The sequence below is a fragment of the Plecotus auritus genome (genome assembly GCF_963455305.1).
Source record: "Plecotus auritus genome assembly, chromosome: 2".
Classification (NCBI taxonomy): domain Eukaryota; kingdom Metazoa; phylum Chordata; class Mammalia; order Chiroptera; family Vespertilionidae; genus Plecotus; species Plecotus auritus.
In genome coordinates this window covers 38,410,237-38,426,485 of record NC_137771.1, presented here as the reverse complement: position 1 = coordinate 38,426,485, position 16,249 = coordinate 38,410,237, and the positions used below count along the sequence as shown (strand labels likewise).

At 39.7% G+C, this 16,249-nt stretch overlaps 1 protein-coding gene across 3 annotated transcripts in view; it reads left to right on the top strand.

Annotated features, from left to right (window-relative positions):
* Positions 1-7,758: 7,758 nt before the first annotated feature.
* Positions 7,759-16,249, top strand: part of CMPK1 (cytidine/uridine monophosphate kinase 1) — a 40,705-nt gene continuing 32,214 nt past the window's right edge. The window contains exon 1 of one of the 3 annotated variants that reach the window (XM_080655896.1): positions 7,759-8,063. In XM_080655896.1, the coding sequence (XP_080512022.1) occupies positions 7,893-8,063 (171 nt within the window). In that variant the 5' untranslated portion in view covers positions 7,759-7,892. The remainder of the gene's footprint in view (positions 8,064-16,249) is intronic. The other 2 variants (XM_080655897.1, XM_080655898.1) reach the window with 2 other exon arrangements.

The following is a 16,249-nucleotide window of genomic DNA, read 5'->3' as shown; positions in this document are numbered from 1 at the left end:
AAAAGGTAATAATCCAAAGCAAATATGAATTATTGTTAGATTGCAAGCCAGTTTAAACAGACTGAATATATGCTATGCTATTCTTTAATCCCTATTTATATATATTTATGTTATTTCAGGACACTATGAACTTGTTATGGCTATTGGCCTTAACAGAGAAAAGCTACCAGTTTTATATTTCAAATTTGCAGGTTCTTTAATTTTCTTCACAGTGAACTATGTTACACTTTTTAACATATGAATTTGTATGAATTTGTTGCACAATATTATAAGAAAAATATTGCAAAAGAAAAGAATCATCCAAAATTCTATATCCTAACATATCAACTCTCTTCTCCTTTTTAGTCACTATCTATGTGACATGGCCTTTATGATTAGACCAGGTAAATGTTCAGTGTTATAAATGCTGACGGTCCTGCTAATAGGCTGACTCTGGGAATTAAAGAGCTATTGTTATGACCAGGAACAGGGAAGTTGGAATCAGTTATCAATTCTGCTACTCATTTACTAAATTTCTCCAACACACAACTTTCCCTTCCTCTATTTACACTTCTGAACTAAGCTGATTGCTTTTTAAAAATAACTACAGTTTCACTTTTAAGGAACATCATATTTTAAGGGGAATTGCTAATCTGTCAATTTATGCAAACTTCCTTTAAGATTCTTAAGACTCTTGTTAGAGGTGACAATAACAATTTATGTGTTAACTCATCTTGACTTATTTTACTTATTTTACTTATTTTTTAAAGCTTGGATTGTTTGGAATAAAGACTAGAATAAGTAAATAACACACACCAGTAAATTCTCTGAAAGTTTTTGCTAATCTGAGTTAATGTACCATCATCCTGATTTTGTATTCAAGAAAACTAGCTGCTTTATTGTAAATTAAATGACCATAGGTGAATTTGTATAAATTTGTTGCACAAATAATGTTATAAGAAAATGGGTTTATTTCTAGGTTCTCTACTTTGTCTCATTGATCTATGTGTGTGTTTTTATGACAATACTGTCCTGTTTTAACTACCATAGTTTTGCAAAATAGTTGAAACCAGGGGGTATGCTGCCTCCAGCTTTGTTCTTTTCTCAAGATTGTTTTGGCTATTTGAGGTCTTTTGTGGTTCAAAACAAATTTTAGGATTGTTTGTTCTAGATCTGTGAAAAATACCATTGGGATTTTAATAGGGTTTTGCATTGAATCTGTATATTGCCTTGAATAGTATGGACATTTGAACAATATTAATTTTTCCAATCTATAAGCACAGACTATCTTTACATTTATTTCTGTCTTCTTTAATTAATGTCTTGTAATTTTCCATATTTGGGTCTTTCAAATCCCTGGTGAAATTTTATTTTATTCTTTTGGATGTAATTGTAAATGGGATTGTTCTCTTTCAGAATGTTATGTATTGATTTTGTATCCTGCAACTTTATTTACTGAATTTGCCTATTCTAACTTTTTTTTTTCAAATATATTTTATTGATATTTTACAGAGAGGAAAGGAGAGGGATAGAGAGCTAGAAACATCGATGAGAGAGAGACATCGATCAGCTGCCTCCTGCACAACTCCCACTGGGGATGTGCCCGCAACCAAGGTACATGCCCTTGACCGGAATCGAACCCGGGACCCTTCAGTCCGCAGGCTGACGCTCTATCCACTGAGCCAAACCGGTTTTGGCTATTCTAACTTTTTTTAATGATGTCTTTAGGGTTTTCTATATATAATAGTATGTTATCTGCAAATAGTGACAGTTTTACTTTTTCCTTTCCAATTTTTAAAATATTTTTTTAAAATATATTTTATTGATTTTTCACAGAGAGGAAGGGAGAGGGATAGAAAGTTAGAAACATCGATGAGAGAGAAACATCGATCAGCTGCCTCCTGCACACCTCCCACTAGGGATGTGCCCGCAACTAAGGTACGTGCCCTTGACCGGAATCGAACCTGGGACCTTTCAGTCCGCAGGCTGACGCTCTATCCAGTGAGCCAAACCGGTTTCGGCTTAAAATATTTTTTTATTGATTTCAGAGGGGAAGGGAGGAGAGAGAGATAGAAACATCAATGATGAGAATCATTCATTAGCTGCCTCCTGCACACCTCACACTGGGGATGAAGCCTGCAACCCGGGCATGTATCCTGACCGGGAATGGAACCATGACCTCCTGGTTCACAGGCTCAACCACTGAGTCATGCTGGCTGGGCTCTGTTCCAATTTGGATGCCTATTTCTTTTTCTTGTCTAATTGCTCAGGCTAGGACTTCCAATACTATATTGAATAAAAAGTAGGTCATGGTATAAGATACTTTTAAGGTATTGTTGAATTCTGTTTGCTAATATTTTATTGAGGATTTTTGCATCTAAATTCATCAGGAATATTGGCCTGTAATTTTTGTGTGTGTGTGTGTGGCATCCTTGTCTGGTTTTGGTATTACGGTAATGGTAGCTTAATAAAATGTGTTGGAGTAGTTGCCCTTTTCTATTTTTTTGGAGAAAGATTAGGAGGTACTAATGTTTGGTAGAATTCAGCAGTGAAGATGTCAGGTCCTGGACTTTTGTTTGTTGGGAGGTTTTTGATTACTGATTCCATCTCCTTGCTAGTAATCTATCTGTTCAGATTTTGATTTCATCATAATTCAGTCTTGGTAGGTTGTATGCTTCTAGGAATTTATCAATTTCTTCTAGGTTGTCTACTTTTTTGGTATATAGTTATCCATAGTGGACCTTTTGTATTTCTGTGGTATTAGTTGCAACATAGTTTTAATTTCTAGTCTAAATCTTCCAGGAACCTTGAAGTTCCCTTAAAAGAGTGCATCATGACTTGGCTCAGTGGTTAGAGTGTCAGCGCGCAGATTCAATGCCGGTCAAGGGCATGTACCAGGGTTGTGGATTCACTCCCAGGTCTCAGTTGGAGTGCATGCAGGAGGCAACCAGTCAATGTGTCTCTCTCATATCACTGTTTCTCTTTCTCTCTCTATCTTCCTCCCTTCCACTCTCTCTGAAAAGCAGTGGGGAAAATATCCTCAGATGAGGATTAACAAAAAAAAGACAACACACCAGGGAATCATGTTACAACAATTAATACATTGTAATACTGTATAAAGAGTAATGAGACATAGTCCCTTCCTTTAAGGATCTCTAAATCTAGTGTGGAGATATACAATACATCACTGTGCTACAACAGAAGTAAACAAGGGACACAGTTAGTGGGGAGGTGGTATGTGCAGAAGCCCAAAAGAGAGGCACCTAACCCAGTCTTGAAAATTTAGAGAGAGCTTCCTAGAGGAGGTAATCTGAGTTGAATCCTGAAAAATGAAGAGCATATACCAGCAAAGAGGTGTGGTGAAGAATGGGAAAGTGGAAGTATGGGAACAGATGATCTATCTCTAAAGGGCAATTATGATCAATAGGGCAAATAAATGGGTGACGAGGCCCTATTTCTGAAGCTCTTAGAGACTTCTCTAGGAACTTGACTATATACTGGGAATAGTATGCATGCATTGAATATATGCCCAAAAGACCTAATGTACTTGATGATAAATAAACACATATAGGTAGGAGTGGGTTTTGAGGATACCTCTTGTTATACTTCTTTCTGAAACCAGACTTCTTATCTGTAATAAAACTTACTTTAAAGGGATTTTGTGAATATGAAACTTTTTATCTCCTAAGGTGGCAATATTGTAGAGAAAGAATGCAGATTTTGAAGCCATACATGCTGAGTTTGAAATTCACTTTGCTATCTACTAGTTATGTGGTCTTAAAGTATTACCACTTTCTGGCTTTGTTTCTCCATCTGCAAAATGACAGTACTAATTTCACAGCAGTACAAGGATTTTATAAGGCAAGGCTGATGTTTAGCCAACACAACTTATAAGACTCTATTGGTGGTTAAAATACTAAATTATTTTCATACTAGAGGCCCAGTGCACAACATTCATGCACTGGGGGGTCCCTCAGCTCAGCCTGCACCCTCTCACATTCTGGGAACCTTTGGGGGATGTCTGCCTGCCGCAGAGGCAGGAGGCTTCCGCCACCGCTGCTGCGCTCGCCAGAAGTGAGCCCGGCATCTGGCACCTGTCAGTCAGCTGAGCGGCACTCCAGCTGTGGGAGTACACTGACTATCAGCAGGCAGCTCCTGCATTGAGTGTCTGCCCCCTGGAGGTCAGTGTGCATCACAGTGACTGGTTGTTCAGTTGCTTAGGCTTTTATATATATAGATGAGTTGGTATATAGCTACCCCGCCCGCCCCGAGGACTTTGTGCACCATTCACTCCTTTCCTGGGACATCAATGACTTTCCATGATTCAACAATTAGAGGGTTGATACCCAGCACAGCAAATCCTGGCCCAGAAATCTCTACAGATATTCTAATTGTAATGATTATTAAGTGGTAATGTAAGTAAAATGTACTTGATGATAAATAAACACATATAGATAGGAGTGGGTTTTGAGGATACCTCTTGTATCCTGAGAAAAGGTAATGTAAGTCAAATACCTGATACATAGTGGATATTCAATATATATTCATTCAATTTATTTAACCTATGGATTCAATCTATGGATTCAGATAAGGAATGGCCCTCTACTGGGTAACATCCACTTATTCAATATATATTTATTGAGTCATATTATTATCGAAGGTCTGTTGTCTGCATTTAGGTGGAACTCATTGTTTCTCTGCCGCTGCCAAGGAGTAGGAGCACTATTATAATGCTAAGAAGGAGTTAAATGTTCAAGCATCAGAGCAGCATGATGTCTTTCATAAATTCTAGTCTCCATGGCTTGGCTCCATGTGACTACATGGTGTGGTAAGATAGGTGTTTTTAAAAAACTCTTCCATGTGTCTCCTTGCTCTGTTCACAAAACTACTCACACTACTAAACATTTCCGGTTACCAAATGCATTCTATATGGTTTGAGCCCACATACATCATCATAAACATTCTGTTGCAAACATCCTCTTGGTCCTTTCTCCTTCTGTTGTACTTGTTTGGCAAAACTCCTACCCTGGCTAAACTCAACAATCTGTCTTCTTTATGGCAGCATCTGAACAGTCAAACATCTTCAAATATTTTAAATCCATGATCTTGATAAAATTTATGACAGAGACCTTAACCTGCACATAATCAATTGATCAATAGGTAGGGCCTGTGGAAGGAGCTAGAACCTGTGGAAGGAGCTCTAGAGCAGTGCAATCTCTTAGCATGGGCAGCTGTTAACCCAAAGGTCAGGGAGGAGCTCTTGTGGGTGATGCCAAGGTTGTGAGTCCCAGCCACACTGAGGGACTGGCTTATGGTAGTTTGTGCACATGGCTTGCTATGTCTGTACATACTGGATTACAATAGTTTATTTTTTCCAGAATAAATCCTTTTTGGAATACCTCATTGATTCTCTTTGATAGTTGACAAACTCAACCACCAAATGAGTTCCTAATTTTGCTCAGAAGTCCCACTGATTGGTTTTCTTTAGAAAACCAATTTTCCACTCTCAAAGATGTCTGTTTCATACCTTCTGTCTTCTCAAACATCCGACTCCCTTCTCTTTACCCTCAGCTGATACTGCCTTTTCTTTTTCTTTTTTTTTAAAAAAATATATTTTATTGATTTTTTTACAGAGAGGAAGGGAGAGGGATAGAGTTAGAAACATCGATGAGAGAGAAACATCGATCAGCTGCCTCCTGCACACTCCCCACCGGGTATGTGCTCGCAACCAAGGTACATGCCCCTGACCGGAATCGAACCTGGGACCCTTGAGTCTGCAGGCCGACGCTCTATCCACTGAGCCAAACCGGTTAGGGCGATACTGCCTTTTCTTTATCGAAAAAATAAAGTTATCAGATAGGAATGCTTCATTATCTTCAAACTTCCCTGTAACTATACCTTTCTTGCAACTCCTATTATAAATGAACTTCTTTGTCTCTGAGTCCTTTTAAGTAATATAAGGCCCTTCACGTGCCCTTTGGAACACATGTGATTTTTCTTCTCAAGGGATTACCTTTGTTCCTTTCTTTCATATCAATCTTAGTAGCTTAAATAGAAGCTCTAGTACAGCATTGTCCAATAGAACATTTTGTGATGATGGAAATGTTCTGTATGTACATTGTCCAGTACAATTGCCACTAGCTACATGTGATTATTGAGCACTTTAAATGCTGAGGAGGCTGAAAGGCTAATTCCAATGTAACCCTGATATTTTTGGGGGGCTAGCAATTTGAATCCATGCCAGCAAGCCCAGTGTACATTCTTGATAACCTATAATTAAGTCACTACCTCTTTCCCAGAAACTGGTCTTGCAGGACCTGTAACAGAGGCCATAAAACTGAACAGTGTGCTGCCCTGGAGGGAGGGTTATTAACGATGGCGCCAGGCCAGACCATCAGATATGGCCTGGAGACCTCCAACACCTGGGGGCCTTTTTGCAAACCCCGCAAAAAGGAATGGAAGCACAATCCATATTTGAGGGACAAAGACCCCAGAAAGATATAAAAGAGAAGCCCCCTGCATGTTACTTTACTCAGATTTGGGAAGTTATTCCGCTGAGTCCGCCGGCATATTAAACAGTGTAACTCCTTTTCTCTAAAAGCATTGCTTGGTTTTTCTTTGGTCTTCTGCAACAATGTGGTATGACTGAGGAAATGAATTTTTTAATTGTATTTAATGTAATTAATTTAAGTAGCCTTATGTGGCTAGTGGCTACCATAGTAGACATTATCACTCCTAATGACATCCTAATAAACTAAACCTTGACCCGTATTCTCTCTATTGTCTTCAGCTCCTCACTTCCTATCCACTCCTCTTTCAATCTAGCTTTAAATTAAATATAGTGTGTGATCTGCTTTGGGTGACACCGTAAAGCTCATAAGACTAAATTCTCCCTGTTGCCAAGTCCAATTTATTAGTATAACACAATGTTCACCAATGCATCATCAAAATCCTACTCCACATACTCTGCTGGAACACCACATTCTTATGGTTTTCCTCCTACCTTTTTTGGCTCTTCCTTTTCAGGCTCCTCCTCCTCTCTCCAACTTTTAAAGGTCTTTGTTCCAAGACTCATTCCTTAGATTCCTTTTCTTCTTTCTTAAGATTTTTCCTTCATGCAGTGGGCAGAGAAATGGAGTTATAATTAAAGAGCTTCCCAGTGCAATTAGAATATAATCCAAACTCCTTTCCATAACTAAAGGGCCTGAATGACCTGCCACCTGTCTAACTCTTCCACCTTCCGTTCTCCCTGTCATCATATAGTTCTGGTCTCACTTGTCTTCTCTAACACAAGCCGTTCAGGATTTTTGCACACCTTTTCTGTTTTTGTGGGACACTATAGTCTTTGCCTGATTTTGCTCTTTCCTATCCTTACGTCTTGGCTTAAATGTCACCTCTTCAGAGGTCTTCTCTAACTACTTTCCCCAAATTACATTCATCTTTTGTTATGCCTTCAAAGCTCACACTGCTATTTGTATTTATTTTTTCTTTGTTTGTTGCTATTTGTATTTATTTACTTATTCGTGTGTTGACTTGCTCAAGTCGGCTGCCTCTCCACTAGAATTTAAATTCCTTGTGAACATAGACAATAGTTTCTGCTTTCCCGTTGTGTCGCACCAATCTCCAGCTCAGGCCTGACACATGACGCATTGGGTAAAGAACGACGGATTGAACCGATAAATGAGCGGACAAAGGAGTGGGTTGGAGAGGGGCCCCGCCCAGGAAACGCCCTAGCGCCACCGCCCTCCCAGCAGTGGGAGCCCCTCCCCTTCCGGCCGCGACGGGGACGCCCCGGCAGCCTTGGCGGCGGGGCCGTGGCGGGCGCCGGCTCTGCCCGCCCCCTTCTGCTGTCCCGCCTCGTCCTGCCCCGCCCCGCGCCTCAGCCGGCCGGGCTGCTGTCAGAGACGCAGTGTATGCTGACCCGCTGTGGCCGCCGGCTGCTGCACGACCTGGGTCTTCGTTTCCCGCTGGTGACCCGCCGGCCGTTTTTCCTCTGCCCTCACCGCCTCATGAAGCCGCTGGTCGTGTTCGTTCTTGGTGGTCCCGGCGCCGGCAAAGGCACCCAGTGCGCCCGCATCGTCGAGGTGAGGCCCAGGCAGCTGGCGGTCTGTAGGCTTAACCAGGCGCCGGGCCGGTTTGTCCTGTCGCGCCCGGAGGTCCGCGCCCCCCGGAGCCGCGGGGCAGCGGACTACGAATCCCGGCGACCGTCGCACCACCCGCGTGGCGGTGGTTGGGGGTCCGCCGGCGCGTGGCACGTCGGGACTGGTAGTCCACGTCCGCCCGCCTCGGGGGCGCCGGGAATGGATGCGGACTCCTTGGGGTCGCTTTGTTCCTGCACCCCTCTTTCCTTATATTTTGGGACAAAGTTCGTCTTGAGAGTGGGCTGGGAGAGGGACTCCGAGAGGGTCAGCTTTCGGGGACCCTCAGCGCGCAGAGGTCAGCGTGTCACTGGGCGTAGAGTAAGTGAAGGCAGCGGGAGCCGGATTTAGGTCAGAGGCGTCGTGCGCCCACAGCTGCCTGGCTGAAAAAGAGACCGGTTTTTCTACTCTGTCCCTCCCCGTGGGCTCTCTAATCTGCGAATCTCAACTAATCAGCCTAAAGGAGTCCAGGCGGACAGGCTGTTAAGTTAGGTGTTCTGTGACCCGCCAGTAGCGCTCTCTGGCCCCTTCAGTTGGCAGTACCAGTCCTGACACAGCCTGAGCTCGTGTGGTTGGAAAAGCCGTGGAGCCCAGTTCTGAGATCATACTTCAACCTCAGGCCCTGCTGCCAACTCACGCAGAGTTCATGGCCAAGTCACTTCCTCTGAGTCTCAGTTGCCCCCTCTAGAACGTAAGAGGCTGTATACCCTGTTTTAAACTCAGTATAAAATACCTCCCAACTCTGAAATTGTGAAATTGTGTTACTTTCCAATTTTTTTTTTCTTCAAGTGGTGATAAGTTTACCATTTCAATTCTGTTAACACTTTTCAAACAGATACTTGATTACCTGCACTGACACTGAGAAATGCTTAATGGAGAGTCTGGGGGACTATTTGGGAGAGAAGGAAAACTAGATACATAGAAACAAGAGGCGGCCAGGGGTGCTGTAAAACACTAATAGAGTCCCTGTGAAACTCGGTGACCAACTAAAGTGTTGCCCAGAACTTACAAAATTCCCTCCTCTGTTGCATGCTATGGCTTATTTTAGCTTTGGGCCTTTACTCCTCTCCTTCTTTGTTCACACATTCACTCCTGTCCTATATTTTATTCTCTAAAGAACATCCAGAAAAAATCGGATGGTGATATCTACTTCATTATATATTCTACAGCTGTATTTATCATTATTGACTATTTTTAGGTAAAAGTGGAACTATACTCAACCAAAAAAATACATAAGTATTTTTTCCTCATTTTGGTTGGTTCTTTTTAATTTTTAGAAGACAAGTGGTCGATTGGATGATTTCAAGCTTTTATTTTATGTATGAAATGACTCATATGTAAATAGCATGATAGAGGAAGCAGCAAAGACTTCAGAGTCAAACAGATGTGGGGTCAAAGCCTATCTGCCATTTACTGTTTCTTTAGTCCCAGACAAGTTGTTACTTTTAGCTTGAGTTTCTCTATAAAAAGGGAGAAATAATATCTATCTAGTATGGTATTTGTGAATATTAAATGAAGTAAAATCTCTGGCACACATAGATGCAAATTATTGTTTTCTCAATGTTAGACTTCCTGTACTTAATTTATGAGATTGGTTATTTTTACTTTATAGTAGTGTTACTTTTTAAAAATTAACTTAGGTACATTATATTAGAATGCATTTAAATATTTTGTTTCTGAATCCTAAAGTGGCTTTAACTGTCCACACCCCAACTAATAATATCCGTATTACTGCACTGGATTAAAAATAATCTCCGCATTCTATAACTAGGATTTATTCTTATTTCTGGTCAGTAAGGGCTGATGACATTTTAAACCTGTTATAAGATTTCCCTGATGAGATATGTTTTATAATTATTATCCTGTTCTTTAAGATTTGAGCAATTACATGAGCTTAAGCTGTTTTAAACTGTTATCTTCCATGAAAATAGTTACTCTTGATTCCAATTGCCATAAACATTAAGTTGATATCTACAAATTACAAATAGTTTATAATTTAGTAATTGCTATCCCCCAGTTGATGAAATAAACAATGGAAGTCTATGGTCAGTTGAATCAGAGGTTTTTATTCTTTTCTTTATGAGTCCCTTGTATTTTGATTGAATATTTTATTATATAGGCAAACAATAGCAGAATCCCAAAAGATTGTAACTTTTGGAACTGAATTTTTTCCTGTAGGGAAAAAGCATTATAAACAAGGTTAAATTTCCCAACTATCATGCCATTGCTAATTTAGCTCACAGGAGCCCTGAAATGTGGCTGAAATAGAATTGTTTCTTTGGGAAAAGTACACTGATTTCCAACTCAGGCGGCCAGAAGTACATTTTAGGGCCTTGGCTACAGAACCTACAACTATTTGGCCCTCTAATGTCACGGGGCATTGCTTTTAGGAATGAGAGTGTAACTGGAGGGAAGATTGTATGTGTTTTTCTTTCTGAAGAGGAATTCTACCTCTGCTACATGCTCTCCCAGGTCTTGAGGAAGGAAGGGCAAATCTGATATAGTATCTTCTGAAAGTGTTCTGAACTGTGAAGGAAAAGTTTGAGGGGTTTTAGTTTTGACTTTTCCCATTTATTTATTCTGGTCCTTTTCAGTTTTGTTTTATTTTCTAATTAATTGTTTCTATTTTATGTGCCCTTTCACACTCAATTTGTTTTGGAAAACTAGCCATTTTTAAAATCAGTGCAATCCTCTTAGAGTTAGTGTTCAGAGTAGAGTTATTGTGAAATAACTTGTTACTAAAAAATCCTGATGAGGATACTGCCTTATTTTTGAATTTTTAAAATTAAAATTTATTTATATTGTTTTGACTCAAGAAAAATTATGGTGCCGTAACCTCAACTTGTCTTGAAAATAAGAACTACAGTTTTGCATGTGTTAGCAGGAAGAGATGGTTAAACCAATTCTCTTTTAAAGATAGTGAACATTTTACTTACATAAACAAATTATACTCAAGCTTATATCCATGCCAAATTGCTTTCTATAGCACCCCAACAAAATTTTTATCTTCTGTGTCATAATGTCCAAGCTTTGCGGGTAACTCATACTTTGGTAATCCTACCTGCTGTCCTTAGACTGGGGTGATATTGACTTTAAACATGTAGAAATCAGAAACTTGATTTTATTTATTTTTGTGTCTCAGGTGTTGAACATTGTGTCTGGCACACAGCAGGTGCTTGATAAGTATTCTTTGAATATTTTGATTTTTTAATATATTTTTAAATCGATTTCAGAGAGGAAGGAAGAAGGAGAGAAACATCTATCGGCTGCCTCCTGCACACTACCTAGGCATATTCCCTGACTGGGAATCTAACCGTAACATCTTGATTCATAGGTCAACGCTCAACCACTGAGCCATACCAGTGGGCTTTTGAATATTTTTAGAGGATACAGTTTAAACTAAAGATGTAAAACATTTTTTTTTAAATTTGATCCCCAGGGGGCGCCCAAGTTGCAGTTACTAGTAGCTCTCCCAGTTTTAGGATAGAAGGGTTTGAAGGAAACCTAGCTCTGTCTTACTCAAGTTTCTTGTGTAGCACTTCTGTTTACTCTCAGTGAATAAATAGTATGGTTGTGAAAACCTGAGCATTCTAAAATTTCCAAGCTCCTGATTACAAATCCCTGAAGCTGATTACCATTCATAGAAGCAACGAGATGGGAAGAATCAGTGGACATTAAACTTGTTTAAGAAGAGGCCTTTCTCTTTTTGATGGGATAAGGTAGAGTAAGAGATAGGTTTTTGTTTGTTTGTTTTAAGAAAGTTTAAATTATCTGTGATAGAGTTAGTCCACAGAATTCTTGACTCTTCTGAAGCACCACCTTTTCATTAAAAGGGGTTGAAACAGGACTTTTTTGTTAAGAACTTGGAGGAATGACTATATTCAGATATTACTATCCTTACTTTTGAAAGCTTCCTCATTCTTTTTGCCTTTCTATTTTAAGTTACCAAAGTTACATACTAGTTGGGAAAGTTAATCTACTCTACTTTGAAATCATTAGTAATATTCTTAGAAATAAAAATGCAGTCCTAGCTAGTTTGGTTCAGTGGACAGAACGTTGGCCTGTGGACTGAAGGGTCCTAGGTTCGATTCCATGCAAGGGCACATGCTGGGGTTTCAGGCTCGATCCCCAGTAGGGGCGTGCAGGAGGCAGTCGATCAATGATTCTCTCTCATCATTGATGTTTCTATCTCTTTCTCCCTCTCCCTTCCTCTCTGAAATCAATAAAAAAATATATTTTTTAAAAATGCAAATACAGTGAAACCTCGTTTCTTTTTAAAAAAATATTTTTATTGATTTCAGAAAAGAAGGGAGAGGGAAAGAGAAACATCAGTGATGAGAATCATTGATCATCTGCCTCCTGCACGCCCCCTACGGGGGATTGAGCCTGAAACCTGGGCATGTGTCCTTACAGGGAATCGAACTTTGACCTCCTGGTTCATAGGTCGATGCTCAATCACTGAGCCATACCAGCCAGGGCTGGAGGTTTCATTTATGATAAAAACGTAAGATAGGATAAAGCTATAAAATTGCTATTGGAGAAAAAAAAAAAAAAAAAGAAGTGTGATTGACCCAGAAATACTTCCTGAAAGCAAACTGTGCTATATCTGAGTGCAGGGATAAGTTTCTAGGGGTTCTCAATTTAGAGTGGAAATGGACACACACTTAATATCATTTCATGAGAAAAGATATGAAAGATTTTTGCAAATATTAGAGTTAAACATTAAATTGTTTTAAAACTTTTTATCTTTTAGTTTTGCCTCCCTAACTAGATTTTAATGTCTTTAAGACTGGGAACCCTGTCTTTTCTGGCCTTTGTTCCTTCTACTGGTGTTTGAAATGTCTACTTACCCTTCAGATACAGAGACTCCCAAAGGCTAAAGATTTCCTTAGCATCTCAGTAAATTTTTTCACAACCATGCTAGTCCAAAAGAAATATTGTATCTAATAATTCTATTTATTAAGTAATTAGATCCAAACAATACTTAATAAATATTTTCTAACAATTTAGTAGCTGTTTGAAAAAATAATACATATTCTTTAAAAGAAAAAGTGGCAATTTTCTTTCCACAATTACTAATGGGATGTAAATGCCTGTTGGGCACTGTAGTTTCCATACCTTGGAATCAGATTGAACACTTGCATCCTCATTTTCTTTTCCGTGTGGTGCTAGTTTTTAACACTGCAGTTGTCCACCAAAAAATCAGCATCACAGAGATGTGTCTTCAGAAAGAATGTGCTATGATCTAACATTGAAATTGATCTACCCTGAGCTGCTAGTTCACATGCTATCTAACAGATAACAAATATTGCTATTTCCCTTAGAAATTTAAACACAGGGCACTCTTGTGAATTTGCTGCTGTACTCCAGGCACTTTGGCGTATAGCTCGGGAACCACGAGCAAAAATTTCCTCTGCAACTGGCCCTCACATGTTTAGACAAGGTCAGATTTCTCTACTATATGCTCTCAGAGAACTTTATTACATCTATCCATTTGTAATTCTGTAGTTCTTTATAATATTTACCAGGTTTTTTTAAAATCTTTTTTTAAGTTTTATTGTTTAAAGTATTACATATAGTATTACTTATGTCTCCTTTTCCCCCCATTGACCTCCCCCCAGCCAACCGCGCCCCCTTGCCCCCCAGCACATGCCCTTACCCCCCTAGTGTCTGTGTCCATTGGTTATGTTTATATGAATGCATACAAGTCCTTTGGTTGATCTCTTACCCCCACCTTCCACCCATCCCCTGCCTTTCCATTGAAGTTTGACAGTCTGTTTGATGCTTCTTTGTCTCTGTATCTATTTTTGTTCATCAGTTTATAATGTTCATTATATTCCATAAATGAGTGTGAGCATGTGATATTTATCTTTCAATATTTACCAGTTTTAGCCCTAGCTGGTTTGACTCAATGGATAGAGCGTCGGCCTGTGAACTGAAGGGTCCCAGGTTCAACTCCGGCCAGGGGCACATGCCTGGGTTGCAGGCTCGATCCCCAGTAGGGGGCGTGCAAGAGGCAGCCGATCAATGATTCTGTCATCATTGATGTTTCTATCTCTCCTGCTCCCTTCCTCTCTAAAATGAATAAAATATATATATTTTTAAAAGTTTATTTAAAAAAATAAAAATGGCCGAAACCGGTTTGGCTCAGTGGATAGAGCGTCGGCCTGTGGACTGAAGGGTCCCGGGTTCGATTCCGGTCAAGGGCATGTACCTTGGTTGCGGGCACATCCCCAGTGGGGGGTGTGCAGGAGGCAGCTGATCGATGTTTCTCTCATCGATGTTTCTAGCTCTCTATCCCTCTCCCTTCCTCTCTGTAAAAAATTAATAAAATATATTAAAAAAAAATAATAAAAAAATAAAAATGTTTACCAGGTTTTTAATTCTGTTGTTTTTTTATAACATCAGTTTGCAGTTCACCCTTTATTTTTATAATTATTTGTCTCTCTGTGATACTGTAATTTATAAGAAAAATACATATTTGGTCATTCAGATGACCAAAATATGTTTCTGATACATATAGTCATACACCGCATAATGATGCTTCAGTCAACAACAGACCACATATGTGATGATGGTCTCATAATATTATTTATTAGGAGTCAAACAATTCCTATTGCCTGGTGATGTAGCTGTTATGTTTGTGGTGATGCTGGTCTAAACAAAGCTGGGCTGCCAGTCGTATAAAAGTATAGCAAATACTGTTTTTTGTTTGTTTTTTAAAATAAATCTTTATTGTTCAGATTATTACAGGTGTTCCTCTTTTTTTCCCCCCATAGCTCCCCTCCACCTGATTCCCCACCCCACCCCATGCCCTTACCCCCCGCCACTGTCTTCATCCATAGGTGTACGATTTTTGTCCAGTCTCTTCCTGCACCCCTCACACCCCCTTTCCCCTGAGAATTGTCAGTCCACTCTCTTTCTATGTCCCTGATTCTATTATATATATTCATCAGTCCATTCTGTTCATCAGATTTTTTATTCACTTGATTTTTAGATTCACTTGTTGGTAGGTGTGTATTTGTTGTTCATAATTTTTATCTTTACCTTTTTCTTCTTCTTCTTCTTCTTAAAGAATACCCTTCAGCATTTCATATAATCCTGGTTTGGTGGTGATGAACTCCTTTAGCTTTTTCTTGTCTGTGAAGCTCTTTATCTGACCTTCAATTCTGAATGATAGCTTTGCTGGGTAGAGTAATCTTGGTTGTAGGTTCTTGCTGTTCATCACTTTGAATATTTCTTGCCCCTTCCTTCTGGCCTGCATAGTTTCTGTTGAGAAGTCAGCTGACAGTCATATGGGTACTCCCTTGTAGGTAACTAACTGTTTTTCTCTTGCTGCTTTCAAGATTCTCTCTTTGTCTTTTGCCCTTGGCATTTTAATTATGATATGTCTTGGTGTGGTCCTCTTTGGATTCCTCTTGTTTGGGGTTCTCTATGCTTCCTGGGCTTGTAAGTCCATTTCTTTCACCAGGTAGGGAGAGTTTTCTGTCATTATTTCTTCTAATAGGTTTTCAATATTTTGCTCTCTCTCTTCTTCTGGCACCCCAATAATTCGGATGTTGGTACGCTTAAAGTTGTCCCAGAGGATCCTTACACTATCTTCATATTTTTGGATTCTTTTTTCTTTTTGTTTTTCTGGTTGGGTGTTTTTTGTTTCCTCATATTTCAGATCTTTGGTTTGATTCTTGGGGTCCTTTGATCTACAGTTGAATTTCTATATAGTCTTTATTTCAGACAGTGTATGCTTAATTTCTGACTGGTCCTTTTCCATTTTTTTGGCATTCTCAGTAAGGTCGTTGAAGGTCTCACTAAGCTCCTCGGAGGTCTCATCAAGTTTCTTGGCGGTTTTTAGAAGATTCTTGAGTAACCTTATAAATGTGGTTTTGAACTCTATGTCCAGTAGTTTGCTTTCCTCCATTTCTTTCATTCATGACATGTTTCTTTGTCTCCGCATTTTGTTGCTTCCCTGTGTTGATGAAGTGGTTTTTCTGTGGTAGGTGACCAGTGGTTCAGCCTATCACCTGAGGTGGACACTCTTGGTGCACCCCTTTGTGGGCTGAGTGCAAAATCTTGGTGTAGTTAAGCCTTGATTGCTGTTGGTACACTGGGAGGAATTGACCTCCAGGCCAATT